We start from the raw sequence: 15,197 nt of genomic DNA on the forward strand, positions 1-15,197 counted from the left end.
AGTCAGGGACTATAAACTGTGCCTTAGTTTTTTAGGCCTAAGCAATTAACGGGAATGTAGAAACATGTGAGTCTCTATTACACAGACAAAGGAACACAAAGACAATTCTGGGCTCTCTACAAAGCCATCTACCTTCATGCAAGAAGGTGAGGTCCTTCTTGACCACTGGGAATAGTGGGATGATGGGTGGTTGCATGCTCTGGCTGCTCAGGACGTTGCGGTACTTGGCCATGTTCCTGGACGGGTCGAAGACATCCTGCAGGTCTACGAAAAGCTTCTCGTATTTACTGGGTAATTTCTCCCACGAGCTCCGTAGCCGATTCACTGGTGCCAAGTTCAGACCGCTACAAGAGGCGGAGAGAGGCGCAAGGAGGGTGGGAACGAAATAAATAGGTTATGGTGGGACGAAGGGAGGGGAAAGATAGAGATAGAAATGAGGACGCAGAAGAGGGAAAGGAGGGTAGAGGAGAAAGGAGTATAGTTTTAGTGTATATGTTCAATGCATAAAGTACCCCATTCCAATATTACACAGACAAAGGCACACAAAGAAAAGTCTGGGCTCTCTACAAAGCCATCTACCTTCATGCAAGAAGGTGATGTCCTTCAATGCATAAAGTACCCTACTCCAATCAAAACCCCATATGGACATTTGCACAATTACTACTTTTTCAGCTTATCAGCTTTGGTTAGCGAGGTCTCCATTTTCCAGAGCAGAAGACCCCTTGAGGCAATGTCATCTCTGTGCAGACTCATTTAGACAGCTGATAATTATGACTGGCACAGCATTTATTTCTGCTATCGTCTTTCATTATCTTTCCAGATCCTGTCCCTCGCTCATCAACTCCCCGTCCCTCCTCCACTGCTGTAACAACCATTCTGTGTTTTCCTCACTTTCTCTCTGTGGGTAGGTATATGTTGTACTGCTTTCCTTTAGGAGTGCATAATAGGCATGGTATGTCAGAGAAAAATAAAATGAATATTATAGCTGAGGCGGGATGAATGAAGCCTACAGTCTATGATCGCCTCCTGTGACGGAAGCCCACCAGAACTTTAAGCCTGAACATAATCAAAACTGGTGAACTATAAAAGAAGGTCATTTTAAGATGGGGGTCTATGGGGATTGACTCCCTTTAGGAGCCAGCCTTAAGTGGCCCTTCGATGAACTGCAGTTTTTGGCACTTCTGCATTGGCTTAATTTTCCAGCACAGTAGGTTTGCCGCTTGGTGGCAACCAGGTCTAGATTTTTTTATCCCATTTCAATATCCCAATCCCTCTCCTCGATTGTCCTTATTTCTCAACTTATCACATCTACCACACCTCACCCCATAAACAAAAATAACCCGGTATGGCAGGATGTGTCCACTACATAACGTTATGGGAAATCCTGCATGTTAGCTCTCTCACACACAGACACACACAGACACACACAGACACACACACACAGAGCAATGCCCCTGTCACTGGGCAGGTTATGCATCAGAGAGCCATATGTGCGAAGACATCTTGCTGTGAGAAGGAGTGTAAAGGGACATGGAGGTCAGACACTTCTGTTCTAAAGTGCCTTCTACAGCAGCGAACAGAGGATCACCATCATGCTGAGCTTCTTACACTGTGAGTCCAGATCTAAAGTGGACGTGGGCCCGCATAAACCAACGTAACATGAGGACAGTTTAGCATTAGCGAGACTCATGGATCCTGGGGAGGATTAAGAAAAAAAAAGGAAATTATGTATTTGTATTTATGTATTGCAGAAACTGTATTCTCTACAATGAATCAAAATACATTACATCTATAGTCATAGTTAATGCAGAACTGCATTACCATGCATTTATATTTAAATGTATGCTGCACATTGCAGACAATATCTTATTAGGAGTATTCATACTGTAGATTGAAAAGAGCACACTGCAGCACAAAACACTAACGTGTCTAAACAACCAAGTCACTGTGCTAGGCTACAGCGAGAGCATGATGTGATGTTTTTGAATGATTACTCTCGGGACTGGGACAGACAAAAAACAAAACAAAAAAAACACAGCACACACTCACAACTGCCTGTGCAGACACAAAAACACTTGAATACGAATACACACATATGCAGATATTGGTGGGTTTAAACACAACCACATCTCCAAGATCATCCCTAAAACACACTACCAGCGCCAACTAGCCTCCCCTCAGGTGGGTTTTATCCCTTATAACAGGGACACATTAAATACATCCCCAGCTCAGTCTGACTGCCATCTGAAGCCAAACCACAGAAGCCAGAGGGAATTAACAATAGCAACAAACAATAAGAGTAACGGTTGCTATGGGACTCTTGTTTTAAACGCTGTAGGGTTGCTGTGGCAGAGTCCGTGTGGTTTGGGAGAATCAGGGCTGGTTCAGTGAGCTGGTGGGAGGCGGAGGGAGGGGGGAGGAGGCGAGGCTGGTCCTCCTGAGGACGTGGGGAAGGATACGAGTGGCCAAAGCTCATTTGGCACAAAAGCTGTCAGGGGAGACGGAGTAAATGCTAGCTGTCACCACAGAACAAGAACCCTGTCTACTACAACTGAGGCAAAAATGAGGAAAATGATGAAACGATGTGTCGCCAAACTTAATTTAGGATCCAATCAAACAAACACTCTAAGACAGTTTCGCAGCCCACCTAATAATAGCGAACATGGAGTTAAAGTTCTTGCACTCCCTGCAGTGCAGGGCGATCTTGATGAAGTGTTTGATGATCTTCATCCTCTTCAGGGCGTTGGGCTCCTTCAGGATCTCTGTGGCGACCCAGAAGGTCTCCTGGTTTATCACCTCCTCAAACTGCTTCAGATTTCCACTTCCCACCGAAGAGTCCAGTTTAAACAAGTCGTCCACGTACCTGGGAACCATCACAAAGAAGTTAAAATAAATATGTGTTTTAATTGTGTACAATAACAGCTTTTTCTAAATTCCAGGAAAAAAACTACGACTCTGGAGAAATAGTCATATTTTCATATCCTCATATCATATCTTATTTTCGTGTCTGAGCTTGTTTCTTTATCCTTTGTCTTGACTGTAAAGCATTTTAATGAAGTTTGTTTTTATTGCAGTTCTAAGAATTTGGAATACACTTGCTATGTGCCAATTAAAATGTTGAACGACTACATACTCTGTGGACTCGATGTTCCTGAAGAGCTCAAAGTCTCTCATGGAGAGCTGGGCAGCGACCTCCATGGTACTGAGCTGCAGCAGAGTGATCTGACTCTCTCGGAGGAGATCTTGTGCATCGTCGTCTGAACACAACGTCTCCGTCTCCATATTGTTCTTCAGGTAGTACCTACGGGGAGGAGAACAGAGAGACAGGAACAGAAGTTATTGGATTTGGGGCATTACTCCAATACGTTTGACAAAGGAAAACAGTTTAGCTTCTACTACAGCTGGTCCTGCTGTGGAGTCAGACACATGAAAACTATATCTAATGCAATTAAGGCACTATATGTACAGTTAATTTCCTATGAAGTTATCTAAAAAGCATATTTTGAGAAATCCCATGAGTAACAAAAGCAAAAAACAACAAAAAGAGACAAGAGGAATAATGATGTATAAGCCTTGAGGCTAAAGACTGGGGGAGGGGGATTAACTGACAACAATTACAAAGAGTACAGGATATGCAAGATGCAAAATACTTTAAAAGTGACATCATCTCTGTGTATTTTTAGAGCAGTGGGTGTTAAATCTGAAGTATCCTCAGATGATTTAATATAGGTTGCAGAGGCAGACAGGTGGGTGGACAGGATCCAGTTCTTCAGCCAGCTGTAACTTTCAGCAAATGTAAAATAAACACAGCTAAATCTCTTGAATGTTCCTCTTATTCACATTCCATCTTAAAGAGGTGTTTTTCCTTTCTACAATTTAAGATTTGTTTAAGGAAAAAAAAAATTTCTGATGGTATTGATAGATTATGGCTATATTTTACCTTGGGGTAAAGAAGGAGAGAGAGAGCGCTCAGCAAAAGAAAGGAGAAGTAAGAAAGGAGACAGGTGCATGAGTGAGAGGGAAAAAAAAGATGATGATCTCCAACAGTTTTCTGGGAGAGCTTCCAGCAGCAGGCCATTTCTCCTACCTCGTTATGTGCCTCTATGTTTGTAAATCTAAAACCCCCAACTTCCACTCTAATGGAGCTGTAATGTGGTAATCTAGGAAGGCATCACCTCAGCATGCCGTAGATCTACAGCCCTCGGGGACAAAGTGTTGGCATGCATGGGACTCTAAATTGCCCTCTTTTCCTCCGCAAGAAGAACTGGAGTGAAGAGCAACTAACAAAGGAGATGTGAGGATGTTGAGGCGAGAAGAACCAGCTGAATTTACATTTCAGATAAAGCACAATACATGTTTCAAAGCATTTTAGTGGGCCCAAAAGCAGAATTGAATATAAATATTATCTTTATTGAAGGCTCTCTATTAACATATTTAGATTTAAGACATTTTAGAACCTGTAGACTCAAGGTAAGGGAAGAGAGAAAGAAAAGAGCACAGGAAATGTGATGAGAGGAGAGAAGAGGAGAAGAGAGAAAATAAAAGTACAGGAAACAAGACAGAGGAGAGGACACTATTATTAACTAGCATTTAATTGGTCCACATTTTCTCAGTTAAATTAAAATTACAAAAAATAATTATGAAAGAAAAACAAAGAGCCCATAAAAACACATACAACTCTGCACATATGGAGAGGAGACTGAATGGACAAAGTGGTACTAAATGGAAGTGGGTGAGGCGAAGTCACTGGAACCAAGCCATTGTAAATGGCCTTTGGTGGTTTGTGTGTGGTGTGTGTGTGTGTGTGTGTGTGTGTGCGCTGAGCATTCTATATGTGTTTTGGCTGTGTGAACAAGGCCTGCTATTGGCTTGGCCTGTCCCCTGTTAGTGCTTCTGTCAATCTTCAGCTGCAGAGAGGGAGAGACAGAGGAGGCAACATACTGTACAAAGAAAGAAAAGCAAGGCTGAGATATATTTTGCTCTTGCTGTTCCTGATAAACACAACTACTGCATACTGTACTGAATAAATACATGCACATCTTGCTGACACTGCACCATGTATATGTATATGTATATATGTAAACATACTGCAAAGCATAACATGTCAGAAATGTCACCAAGAAACGGTAAGAGGAAAAGAGGAAAGTAAAAAAATAAGTATTAGAGAGAAGCTATCTATCTATACCATCCTTTTTCTTACCAATATCTCACAGCATGCCATTTTGTTCACTGCAGCTCAGCCATCCATCAAACACACAGGGAAGGTGTTACCATGAGTGTCCTCTAAGTCAGTGAGTGTGTCTTTGAATGTGTGTGTCCATACACGTCTGGGACTTTCTTGGTAACAGTTTCTATGTATAGATGCATGTAAATAGAATCCGTGAATGCAAATATATATGGGTGTGTAAACAATTTGCATGTCTGTACGCAAATGTGTGCAGTGTTGGGAGTAACGCGTTACAAAAGTAAAGCAATTACAGTAATGTATTCTTTTTTGCTGGAAGGCAGTAATATAACGCACTACTAATTACATTTTGGTAATATTATACCCGTTACAATCTCAGTAACGCGAGTTACAATCTCAGTAACGTGAGTCACAATGCATTTTTATGAAACATTTAGTGGTGTTTTGTTTTTTTAAGAATTCACCAACACACGAAACATTTCTTCACAGAAAAAAAAAAGCTGTGAGTATTATTTCCTGTTGCTGTATTAGATGGTTGAGATGACTGCAGAGACAGATACATTTGCGACATGGACATTATTTTCAGGAGTTATTACGCTGACAGATAAAAACATGTCTGGAATTAATGTTTAGGCTTGCTACACGTAAATACCATTGCATTTTATCAGCGGTGGAAAGTAACTATGCCATACTTCTATACAACTATAAGGTACTTTTAATTGAGTATTTTCATTTTCTCCTAATTTCCTATTGTACGTTTTACTTCTCTATTTTCATAACTTTAGTTACTTTTAGAGATGCACCGATTACAACTTTCTAGGCCGATTCCGATTTCCGATTTTCATTGAGTTAGGCCAGCCGATACCGATTTTAGCCGATTCCGATTTCATTTTTTCTAACCACTTTAGCATACACAAATATTTATTTTCTATCTTTTCTTTAATAGAACATTTTGCACAGAACAAAGAACATTTTTTGAACAGATAATGGATCACTATAAAATAGAACTATATAAAGTACTCCTATATCTATACTGCAATGTTAGAACCATTTCCTTCTTTTCACATCCACTATCCAACTAAAAAAATTTGATTTTGGTTTTTGGTGTCGTCCCTCCACGTCCTACTTTTTCCTTGCAGGTGTTGCATATTGCAAAGTTGTTATCTTCTGCACACACGCTGAAGAATTTCCAAACAGCTGACATGTTGCAGGTTAATTCACGAGGTTCCATACATGTGCGAGAATAGCGCGGACATGCGCGACACACAGCGGAAAAATTGAGAGAAAGGAAATTGAGACTGTGCTGTCGCGTCCGTCCATCCGTGCGTGCGTCCTTGAGAACTGTAACTCGTATAACTTATGTTTTCAGTTAATTGTAGCATTGACCGGCATGAAATCGGCATATGTCAGACTGACCTGCCGGTCGCTGGTCATGGCCGAGCACGTGAGAACCGGCCAATTCCGGTCACCGGCCGGTCTATCGGTGCATCTCTAGTTACTTTGCATATTCATATTAATTATACAAAATATTATGAATAATCTATGATGTATTAAAGTGGATAGACTTTATTGATCCGGTGGTGAAATTCACAAGCTACCTGCCAAGTCAAACCGCTGTTATTTTGGTGAAAGTAACTCAAAATGAATGCAAAAGTAGTGTAAAGCATTACAATTCAGAGACAGTAATATTACAATATAACTAGTTACTCTCAAATGACAGTAACTAGTATGATGTATTATATTCTATAATGTATTACATTTTGGAAGTAACTTGCCCAACACTGGATGCGTGACTGTGTATAAGAAGTTGACTTCTGTGTGTATGAATAATTCCAGACATGCCATGCTGTCTGCCGAGGCCTCCACCCCTGACAGAGGATGAAATATTCATGCTAACCTAGTTGGGAGAGGACTGATGAGGGACCACAAGAGACAAAGAGAGAGGGAGAAAACTGTGAAAAACGGACGGAGAAGCCGTTTTAAAGCAGACTTTATGGCTGCAGTCCAATTATCCTTCATGACCTAATAACTTTCCTCTTAAAAGGGAATATGTCCAGCATCAAGACAACAGAGTGATGTGCCACTGACTGGAAAAAAAAAACAAAACATGCTGGCAATGGTGCAAAAACAAACCCCACCCACATCGCACAAAGGCTAAGGGCCCTATCTTGCACTCCGCGCAATTGCCTTTGTACACCGACGCATGTATCATTCCTATTTTGCACCCGACGCACAGCGGACTTTTCCCTCCACAGACGCATGTCAGTAAATTAGGGAATGTATTTGCGCTCTCGGGGGCGGTTCAGCGAAAAGAGGAGGCGTGTTCCGGCGCAAATGTCCCTTGGTGCTATTTTGCAGTTTCAGAAAACAATTCCGCCACTGACCAGGAAAAACCTGGTCTAAAGTCAGTGGCGCTAGTCTAAAGTCAGTAGCGCGTTATTCAGATGCTATTTTAGGGACGAATGCTTGGCCATAATGTAGCGTGTGTACAACGCGCATACACTTCTGTCATCTAAACGGACGCAGCAGTTCCCATTTTTGCAAACCATACATAATTACAAAGAAAAATATTACTGAAAATGCGCTTCAGGTGTTTGGATAGGTCAGGAGGCACTTTACAGTACAGTCCTCAAAAAGTCGCAGTATTCTTTGAGGAATTCTTTAGGACTTGTAAAATATCACTGCAGCACTTGCAATTCACTATAAACTGTTGTTTTCTCTTTAATAATGGGACAAATCACAGCTATTGTTCTGCTCAGAGTAGCAACTAAAAATGTTTCCCAGCACTTTTAAGGGGAAACACTACTTGATTTATCATTGCACTGAACTAGGACAGTGGCTCTGAATCCTGCTCTTCAGCACCTGGAGCCCTGCTGGCTTTCATTCGAACCACTTACTCAGGAACTGATTTACACCTTGGAGATGCTCAGTAAATTAACTACATCACAGAACGGCACACTGTATCCCCAGGAACAGGGCTGAGAACCACTGCCCCGGGAAGACTTAATTAATTAATTGTATATACAGTATATATATGATAAAGATGTGGTATCAACTTAAATTATTGTACAGTTCAGGGCACGATTAACAGAAAAAGCTCAGTACTGAGCACTGTGTGGCCTTGCGTAATTTGAACCAACCCAGATATAATTCGACAAAGAAAAGGAAAGAAAATCTCCTATGTCTCAGGATCCTGGGCTTTGAGTCCAAGCACAGCGGGTCCTGTCTTTGGATTAGTCATTCAAGCCTTCAACACAACGTAGGTCTATATAAATTCTCAAATTGTCTGTTCCACTTCCAGCTGCTTTTTGTCCAAGATTCCCACATTGGATCTACTGTAAATACACGTACATGCCTTTTTCCATGACCAATGTGCTTTTCTAACCATAAAATATTGCTTTCTGGTTTATTAAAGTATTCTTGTGCGTTGCCTTGTATACATTCAAGTTGCAAACACACTGATGTTTGCAGCATTTAGGCTCAGCCACTGACAACCACTATCTAAGGCTAACACATCTTAAAATTCAGTGTGGTTAAGCAAACATTTGTTTAAGTCCCTAGTATTAGATTTTTCAGTGAATTTTTGTGTTTCTTACCTGCCGTTGAGCTGAATCCGATCAGCCAGTTTGGAGAGCTGGTCGGGCAGACGCCGCTGTTTTATGACTCCCTCTGGGCTAACGGATACCTCACACAGCGAGTAGGTCTCGGGTGCTGCAAGGAGGCCGAACTCATTGACAGTGTGGGCGACCACATCCTTGGCGGTAGTGTCCTTACTAATGATGATGTAGCAGCTCTGCTGGTCGGCCTTGAACACCCGAATCACCTGGTCTGGGATGTCTGAGAGTGGAAGAGAATGAAAAGAGGCGAGCTGTCATCGACTAGTTAGGGTTGGATGAGTAGCAGTTTGTGGAGGCCAATACTGTAACGCATGCCAATAATGCAATAAAACAGTAATCTGAAAGCAGTATTTTTGTTGTTTATATATAGTCTGAGTAATATACCAATAATGTGATCATTATGAAATGTGGGCTGTGCCAGTAATGGAAGGAATGCTATCAGGTTATGGTTTCCATATTTTATTTTCATTACATTATTAAGGGTTTCAGCCAGGAGTAAAGACTTATGTCCTCTCCTCTGAACAGATTTGGGGAGCGGGATACTTTCCTGCCAAAATGTCTTTGGTGCAAAACCAAATGGGCAAAGGGTCAAAGACAATTTTTGGTGGTACAGTAACCTAAATTTAAAATGAAGTTCCACCTATTTATTTATCCTACTGTTCAGCCAAATCGTGACACTCTGTTTCATCTTCTTTCCAGCCTGGCTGTAAAAAAAATCAGTCTTTCTCTGAAGCCAATTCTCTAATGGACTTGCATGATGATGCCTGACATGGCTGTCTACTGCAATATCTCTACATGCTTACATTTAGTTTAACCAAAATGCAATTTTTATGTTAGGAGACAGTTATGTTATAGGCCTCTACAAGGTCACAGGTAGGAGGATACATACAGAAAAACACAGACTCAGTCATTGACTCTGGGGATATGTGTGTACACATGGCATGATCGAAGACATCCCAGGTTCCTCAAGTAAAAATGTACACTGCAGATTTTTTGAGCCTCACATAAAGCTTGAGGAACATTAAGAAACAAGGACACATGCACTTAGAAAGGAAAGGGAACATTAGCATGCTTGAAGCTGCGTAACAACGGTAGAGGAAGCAGGAAGGATCAAGGATAATAAGTCAACAACAATGTTTGTATACAAGGGTATACTGTACATTATCATCTCTAACTTTCTTTTGGTTTTGTGGCCTGTCATTATTAAAAAAAAAAAAGTTTATGTCATAAAATTGCATCATCTTTCACAATAATCAATAGTAAGAGGCCAAAATAAAAGCTTGAATATTACTGTAGCGGTGATGATGGAGCAGCTTACAGACTTACATGGTGCGATGTGTGTTAAATAATGGAAACGTTCCTCCTGAGTGAAATACTGCATTAAAGATCCCTGTGTTTGAGTAAGGAAGAGGGTACGGCCCATTAGCCACAGGCAGCCAAAGAGCTTTAAAACAATGAGTCATGAACGCTGCGCAGTGACAAGAGGAGAGGGAGTCTGACAGACCAGATGAAGCCGTCACACAGCTGCAACGTGTGTGTGTGTGTTTGTGTGTGTGTGTGTGTGTGTGTGTTATATGTGGTTTAGTTTCGATAACATTAACTGAAAATGAAGGGAGATGACAAAGAGATGGTGGCAACTACAGCATAAAATAAAAAAGGTGTTTAACTGGTGAGTTTGTTCAAGTGCATGTTCATGCAAATGCACTCACCTGTTTCCTCTTGTTTACCAAACAGAAAAGGGTCAAGTGTTCTCAGTCAAAAAGTCATTACCTTTAACTTTATTAACACATATCTCTGATCGGTCTGTGATTGTGGGGATATTTAGGTGTGTGTGTTGTGTGTGTGTGTGTGTGTGTGTGTGTGTGTGTGTGTGTGTGTGTGTGTGTGTGTGTGTGTGTTTAGACAATAGCTGGAGCAGCAACAGAACAACAAGAAGCAAAAACAAACTGCTTAAGGCAAAGCCAATAATACTAATAAATAAAACTAAAAACAAATCTATCACATCTGCCTGTTTAAAAAGAACTTTGTGTGTCAATAACTTTGATGTACAAATAAAAGAAGTGAGGATTTTTGGAGGGAAGTTGCATCAGTCTGGATGTGTCCATGTGTTTACATGTTTGTTGCTTTTGGTTTCTTTTCTGCATATGCTAGTTTGACAGGAATGTAATCATGTATTTTCTTATATATATATATATATATATATATATATATATATATATATATATATATATATATATATATATATATATATATATATACATATATATACATATATATATATATATATATATATATATATATATATATATATATATATGCACACAAATGTTTCTATTCTGTCATTTTTGCTGGTTAACTCTTTATGTATATTGTACATTTATGTCTACTTTGAATGCATATCTATACTATTTCACGGTTTTTTCTGCTTTGTATAATGTGAGATTTTTACTTTGTGTTTTTGTATTTTGCATTTAATGGTTACTGGGATGTGGACATATTGATGTTTTGATGTCGGAGGCCAATCTTGGTGATGAATGACCTCTCTATGGACTGTGAGCTTATCGATTTACATTCCATGAGATATGCACCTAATATGATAAGTCAAATGATTACTGACTTTTATCCTGAAGAAGGTGATATGTGCAGAACAGTGATTCTTATAATCAAAAACACAAAGATTGCACCAGAGGAATAAGTGTGTGGCTCGCTCCTTGTTCTCTGCGTTGCTGCAGTAGCAGAGCTCCTCTCGGTTTATGTGCAGCAGGTTGATGATGGTGGGCTGAGTGGAAGCTAAATGCTTTGTGTCTCATTAGCTGTGATTTGTGATTAGAGTGTGGGAGGCTCTTGGCTAAATAGCTGGCTATCATATCAGGGGGGCTTAATCATGTTTAATCCTCGGGATGAGCTGCGACCTGACCTGCCCACAGGAGGACAGTCACTGCTCTTCCAGAAAAACATCCAATCAATTATCATCTTTAATAAGGTATCATTCATTTTCATCAACACCAAAGAATGTATTAATGGCCTGAAGCCAAAGATGATTTCTACACACATATTTCTTCTTTGGTTTTTGCAAACACGGCACTAAGAGAAGCTACACACCTCCCACTAGGCTCAGTCTCCTCCTCCTTTCTACTGTTTGCCAAAGCTTTTCCCAGTCACTCCATCATACAGTCAGAAGACATAAATCACACTTGAAAGCATACAGAGCAGAAGAGGGCAGTGCATGATGGGTGGAGGTGCTGAGAAGGGAGTGGAGTAGAGTAGATGGGGTTAAACACCTGGCCTCTCATAAATAAACACAAATGAGAAAATGTTTCTTAATGTACGTACTTAAACTGCAGCATACAGTACATATCCGCTCCTTACTTTGTTCTCCTTTAAGGAAAAAAAGGGTTAAATTTATACTTTTTTGTTTTCATAGTGATGCCCCCAATTTTGGCATTAATTCATTGGAATACAGTTACTTCCCCATCTACATGTATTAAGAACTCTTCCCATACAGCCAATGAAATCGCTTCATTCTAAACGATAGTTTCCTAAAGCAGCAATGTCACTGTTCTATCATAGGAAGACGGTCATGCAAATGTCACTTCGGCCCGGTTAAGCTAAGTTCACACTACACAACTTTAAAAGTCGTCAGATCGCCGTACTGTTCACACTACATACCTTGCTGTCTTGTAATCAGAAGTCTTGAAGTAGTTGTGGTTTTCACACTACATGATTGACCGACAACAGGAGGTGACACACTACAAGATCTTTCACCAGGAGGAATCCCCGATGAGTATGTCCGGTCTCCAAGCTACATTTTTTAAGCCTTAAAAGGCAAATTTTATGTTATGTTTTTATTATTATCACAAATCCCCCTGAAGAGACTAAAACCAACAATGAATATATCATACTAACAAGTATTGTCTCTGTAGCCAGAGCTCGAGACTACTTATGCCTTACTCTGTGATAAAAGTCAGTTTTCTGTCTAAAAACACACAATAAATCCATATGGTCTCATTTAGTGCCATATTCTTTCATGCTTCTTTTTGTCTCAGTGGAGGGAAGGGGTGTGTTGATGGCGGTGTCTGAGTGACAGCAGCCTGCGGTATTGGCAGAAGTGAAACGAGAGACAAGGTAAACAAACTTGCCCTGTAGCTTACAAGCCAAGGGCAGACAATGTGTTGTTAGTGGTAATGAAGAGCAAGGACCACACCAGCATCTAGGGTACCTAGAGGAAACAGGCTACATATAAATAGCAAAGCATGGTATTAGGTCATTTCCCGTGTCACTTCTTGTGTGTGTTTTCGTGAAAAAATGTAGCTTGGAGACCGGACATACTCATCGGGGATTCCTCCTGGTGAAAGATCTTGTAGTGTGTCACCTCCTGTTGTCGGTCAATCATGTAGTGTGAAAACCACAACTACTTCAAGACTTCTGATTACAAGACAGCAAGGTATGTAGTGTGAACAGTAAGGCGATCTGACGACTTTTAAAGTTGTGTAGTGTGAACTTAGCTTAACCGGGCCGAAGTGACATTTGCATGACCGTCTTCCTATGATAGAACAGTGACATTGCTGCTTTAGGAAAATATCGTTTAGAATGAAGCGATTTCATTGGCTGTATGGGAAGAGTTCTTACTACATGTAGATGGGGAAGTAACTGTATTCCAATGAATTAATGCCAAAATTGGGGGCATCACTATGAAAACAAAAAAGTATAAATTTAACCCTTTTTTTCCTTAAAGGAGAACAAAGTAAGGAGCGGATATGTACTGTATGCTGCAGTTTAAGTTAAACTGAACTTTAAATGCACTCTGTTGTTGTTTATGAATTATCTATAATCTCTATGTGGACTACAATGAAGAAATACGTGACCAGATGTGACTTGATTACTGTGTTGCGGTCATAAATTAACGGGGTGTAGTGTGAATGCTTTCTAGAGAAAAGCAAACAAGATTACTTCAACCCTAAGGTAGTCTCGCTTTGCCAGATTTTCCTCCAAGGCGCTGGAGGGTCTGGCTAGTCCACACAGCATTCCGGGTTGGGAGAAAAACGTGCTCTGGTTTATTGGCATTTCTTTAAACAAATCACAATCGTCATGGGCGGTGCTAAGCTTCGCACGCTGCTGCTGCAAAATAGCCTCAGGAAGGTACTTGTTTTGGTGGAACGTGTACGTTCAAAAGTTGTTTTGGTCGTGTGAGAGGAAACTCAGATTGGACAGATAGTCTAGCTAGCTGTCTCAATTTACCCTGCAGAGATTTGAGGAGCAGTTAACCATAGTCTTCAAAAATTGACCGGAGTTTAAAATTCCAACACAAAGAAAGCGGAAGGAAACGGACATGCAACTGGCGTAATTTCCTGCGGCACCCGAGCAATCCCGAAAGTGGAATTTTGTGGATATAGACTAACCCTAAGGTAACCTCTTGAAAAGTGAAAACCAACCTAAATAATGTCCTTACTGTGATATTCATACATCCTCACAAGGTTAGTTGAAGTGAAAGAAGAATAAACACAATACAAGGCCTAAACCCAGAGCCTGAAGGATGCGGTTCATGGATGCAAAGATGGAGCATGGGGAAAAAAAGCTCATGGTTTAAAGAAGAAAAAAGTCAAGATGGAGGGGACATTAGTGAGGAATATTTAATAAAACACAATCAAACTGTGGCACTGAACGTATGTATACTTACAGTACAGTCCCAGGGCTTGGCAAGCAGAGAGGAGAAAGAGAAAACACAGTGAATATGAGAGAGAGTGTTGGAGGAGTACAAAGAGACTTAGTGCCTGGAAACATCATGACAGAAGTAAAAAATGAGGGAAGACCAGTGAAGTTTCTTCTGTAGTCAATCTGTTCATGGGAAACCAGAGGGCTGAGTGTGACTCATCGTGTCTACACTACTGTACAACATCTGTTTCAAATCACAGCAAGAGAGACGTGAGAGGAGAGAGCGAAAAGGACAAGAGAAACAGTAGGAGAGCAAGAAATAAAACAGCAGACGGAAAGAGAGAGACAAAAGAAGACAAAGAAATTGAGTACAACTTCAATGAGAAGACACCGCCACTTTGCGAACAAGAGACAACAGCAGTCACGGAAAAATAAATTTGTGCTCTCCCTCCATCTCTTAAAGAACAACACAGAATTAACGTCTGTGCTCCACTTCTCTAACGGTTTCAGATTTTTTTGTTATAAAGCACATATGTGGCTGCAAATAGAGACTATTATCATTGTCATCATCGATTGTTTTATTCTATTAACTGATTAATCGTTCAGTCTATGAGATGTTGAAAAATGCTCAATATAACGTCTTCAAGTTGCTTCCTTTGTCCAGAAATAATCTAATTTATATTCCAATCATTCACCATCCAACACCTTGAGAGCTTGTGGTCAATACCTTTACGATTTTGTTT

The 15,197-nt window shown here is 40.5% G+C and overlaps 1 protein-coding gene across 1 annotated transcript in view; it reads right to left on the bottom strand.

Moving 5' to 3' along the window:
• The window catches only part of rapgef6 (Rap guanine nucleotide exchange factor (GEF) 6), a 156,711-nt gene that overhangs the window by 16,599 nt on the left and 124,915 nt on the right, over window positions 1-15,197 (bottom strand). The window contains exons 19-23 of the mRNA XM_039777963.1: window positions 14,480-14,494; window positions 8,782-9,022; window positions 3,134-3,301; window positions 2,648-2,863; window positions 133-344 (exon numbers count right to left, since the gene is read on the bottom strand). Of these exons, the coding sequence (XP_039633897.1) occupies window positions 133-344; window positions 2,648-2,863; window positions 3,134-3,301; window positions 8,782-9,022; window positions 14,480-14,494 (852 nt within the window). The remainder of the gene's footprint in view (window positions 1-132; window positions 345-2,647; window positions 2,864-3,133; window positions 3,302-8,781; window positions 9,023-14,479; window positions 14,495-15,197) is intronic.

The sequence above is a fragment of the Perca fluviatilis genome, chromosome 16, assembly GCF_010015445.1.
Source record: "Perca fluviatilis chromosome 16, GENO_Pfluv_1.0, whole genome shotgun sequence".
Lineage (NCBI taxonomy): Eukaryota > Metazoa > Chordata > Actinopteri > Perciformes > Percidae > Perca > Perca fluviatilis.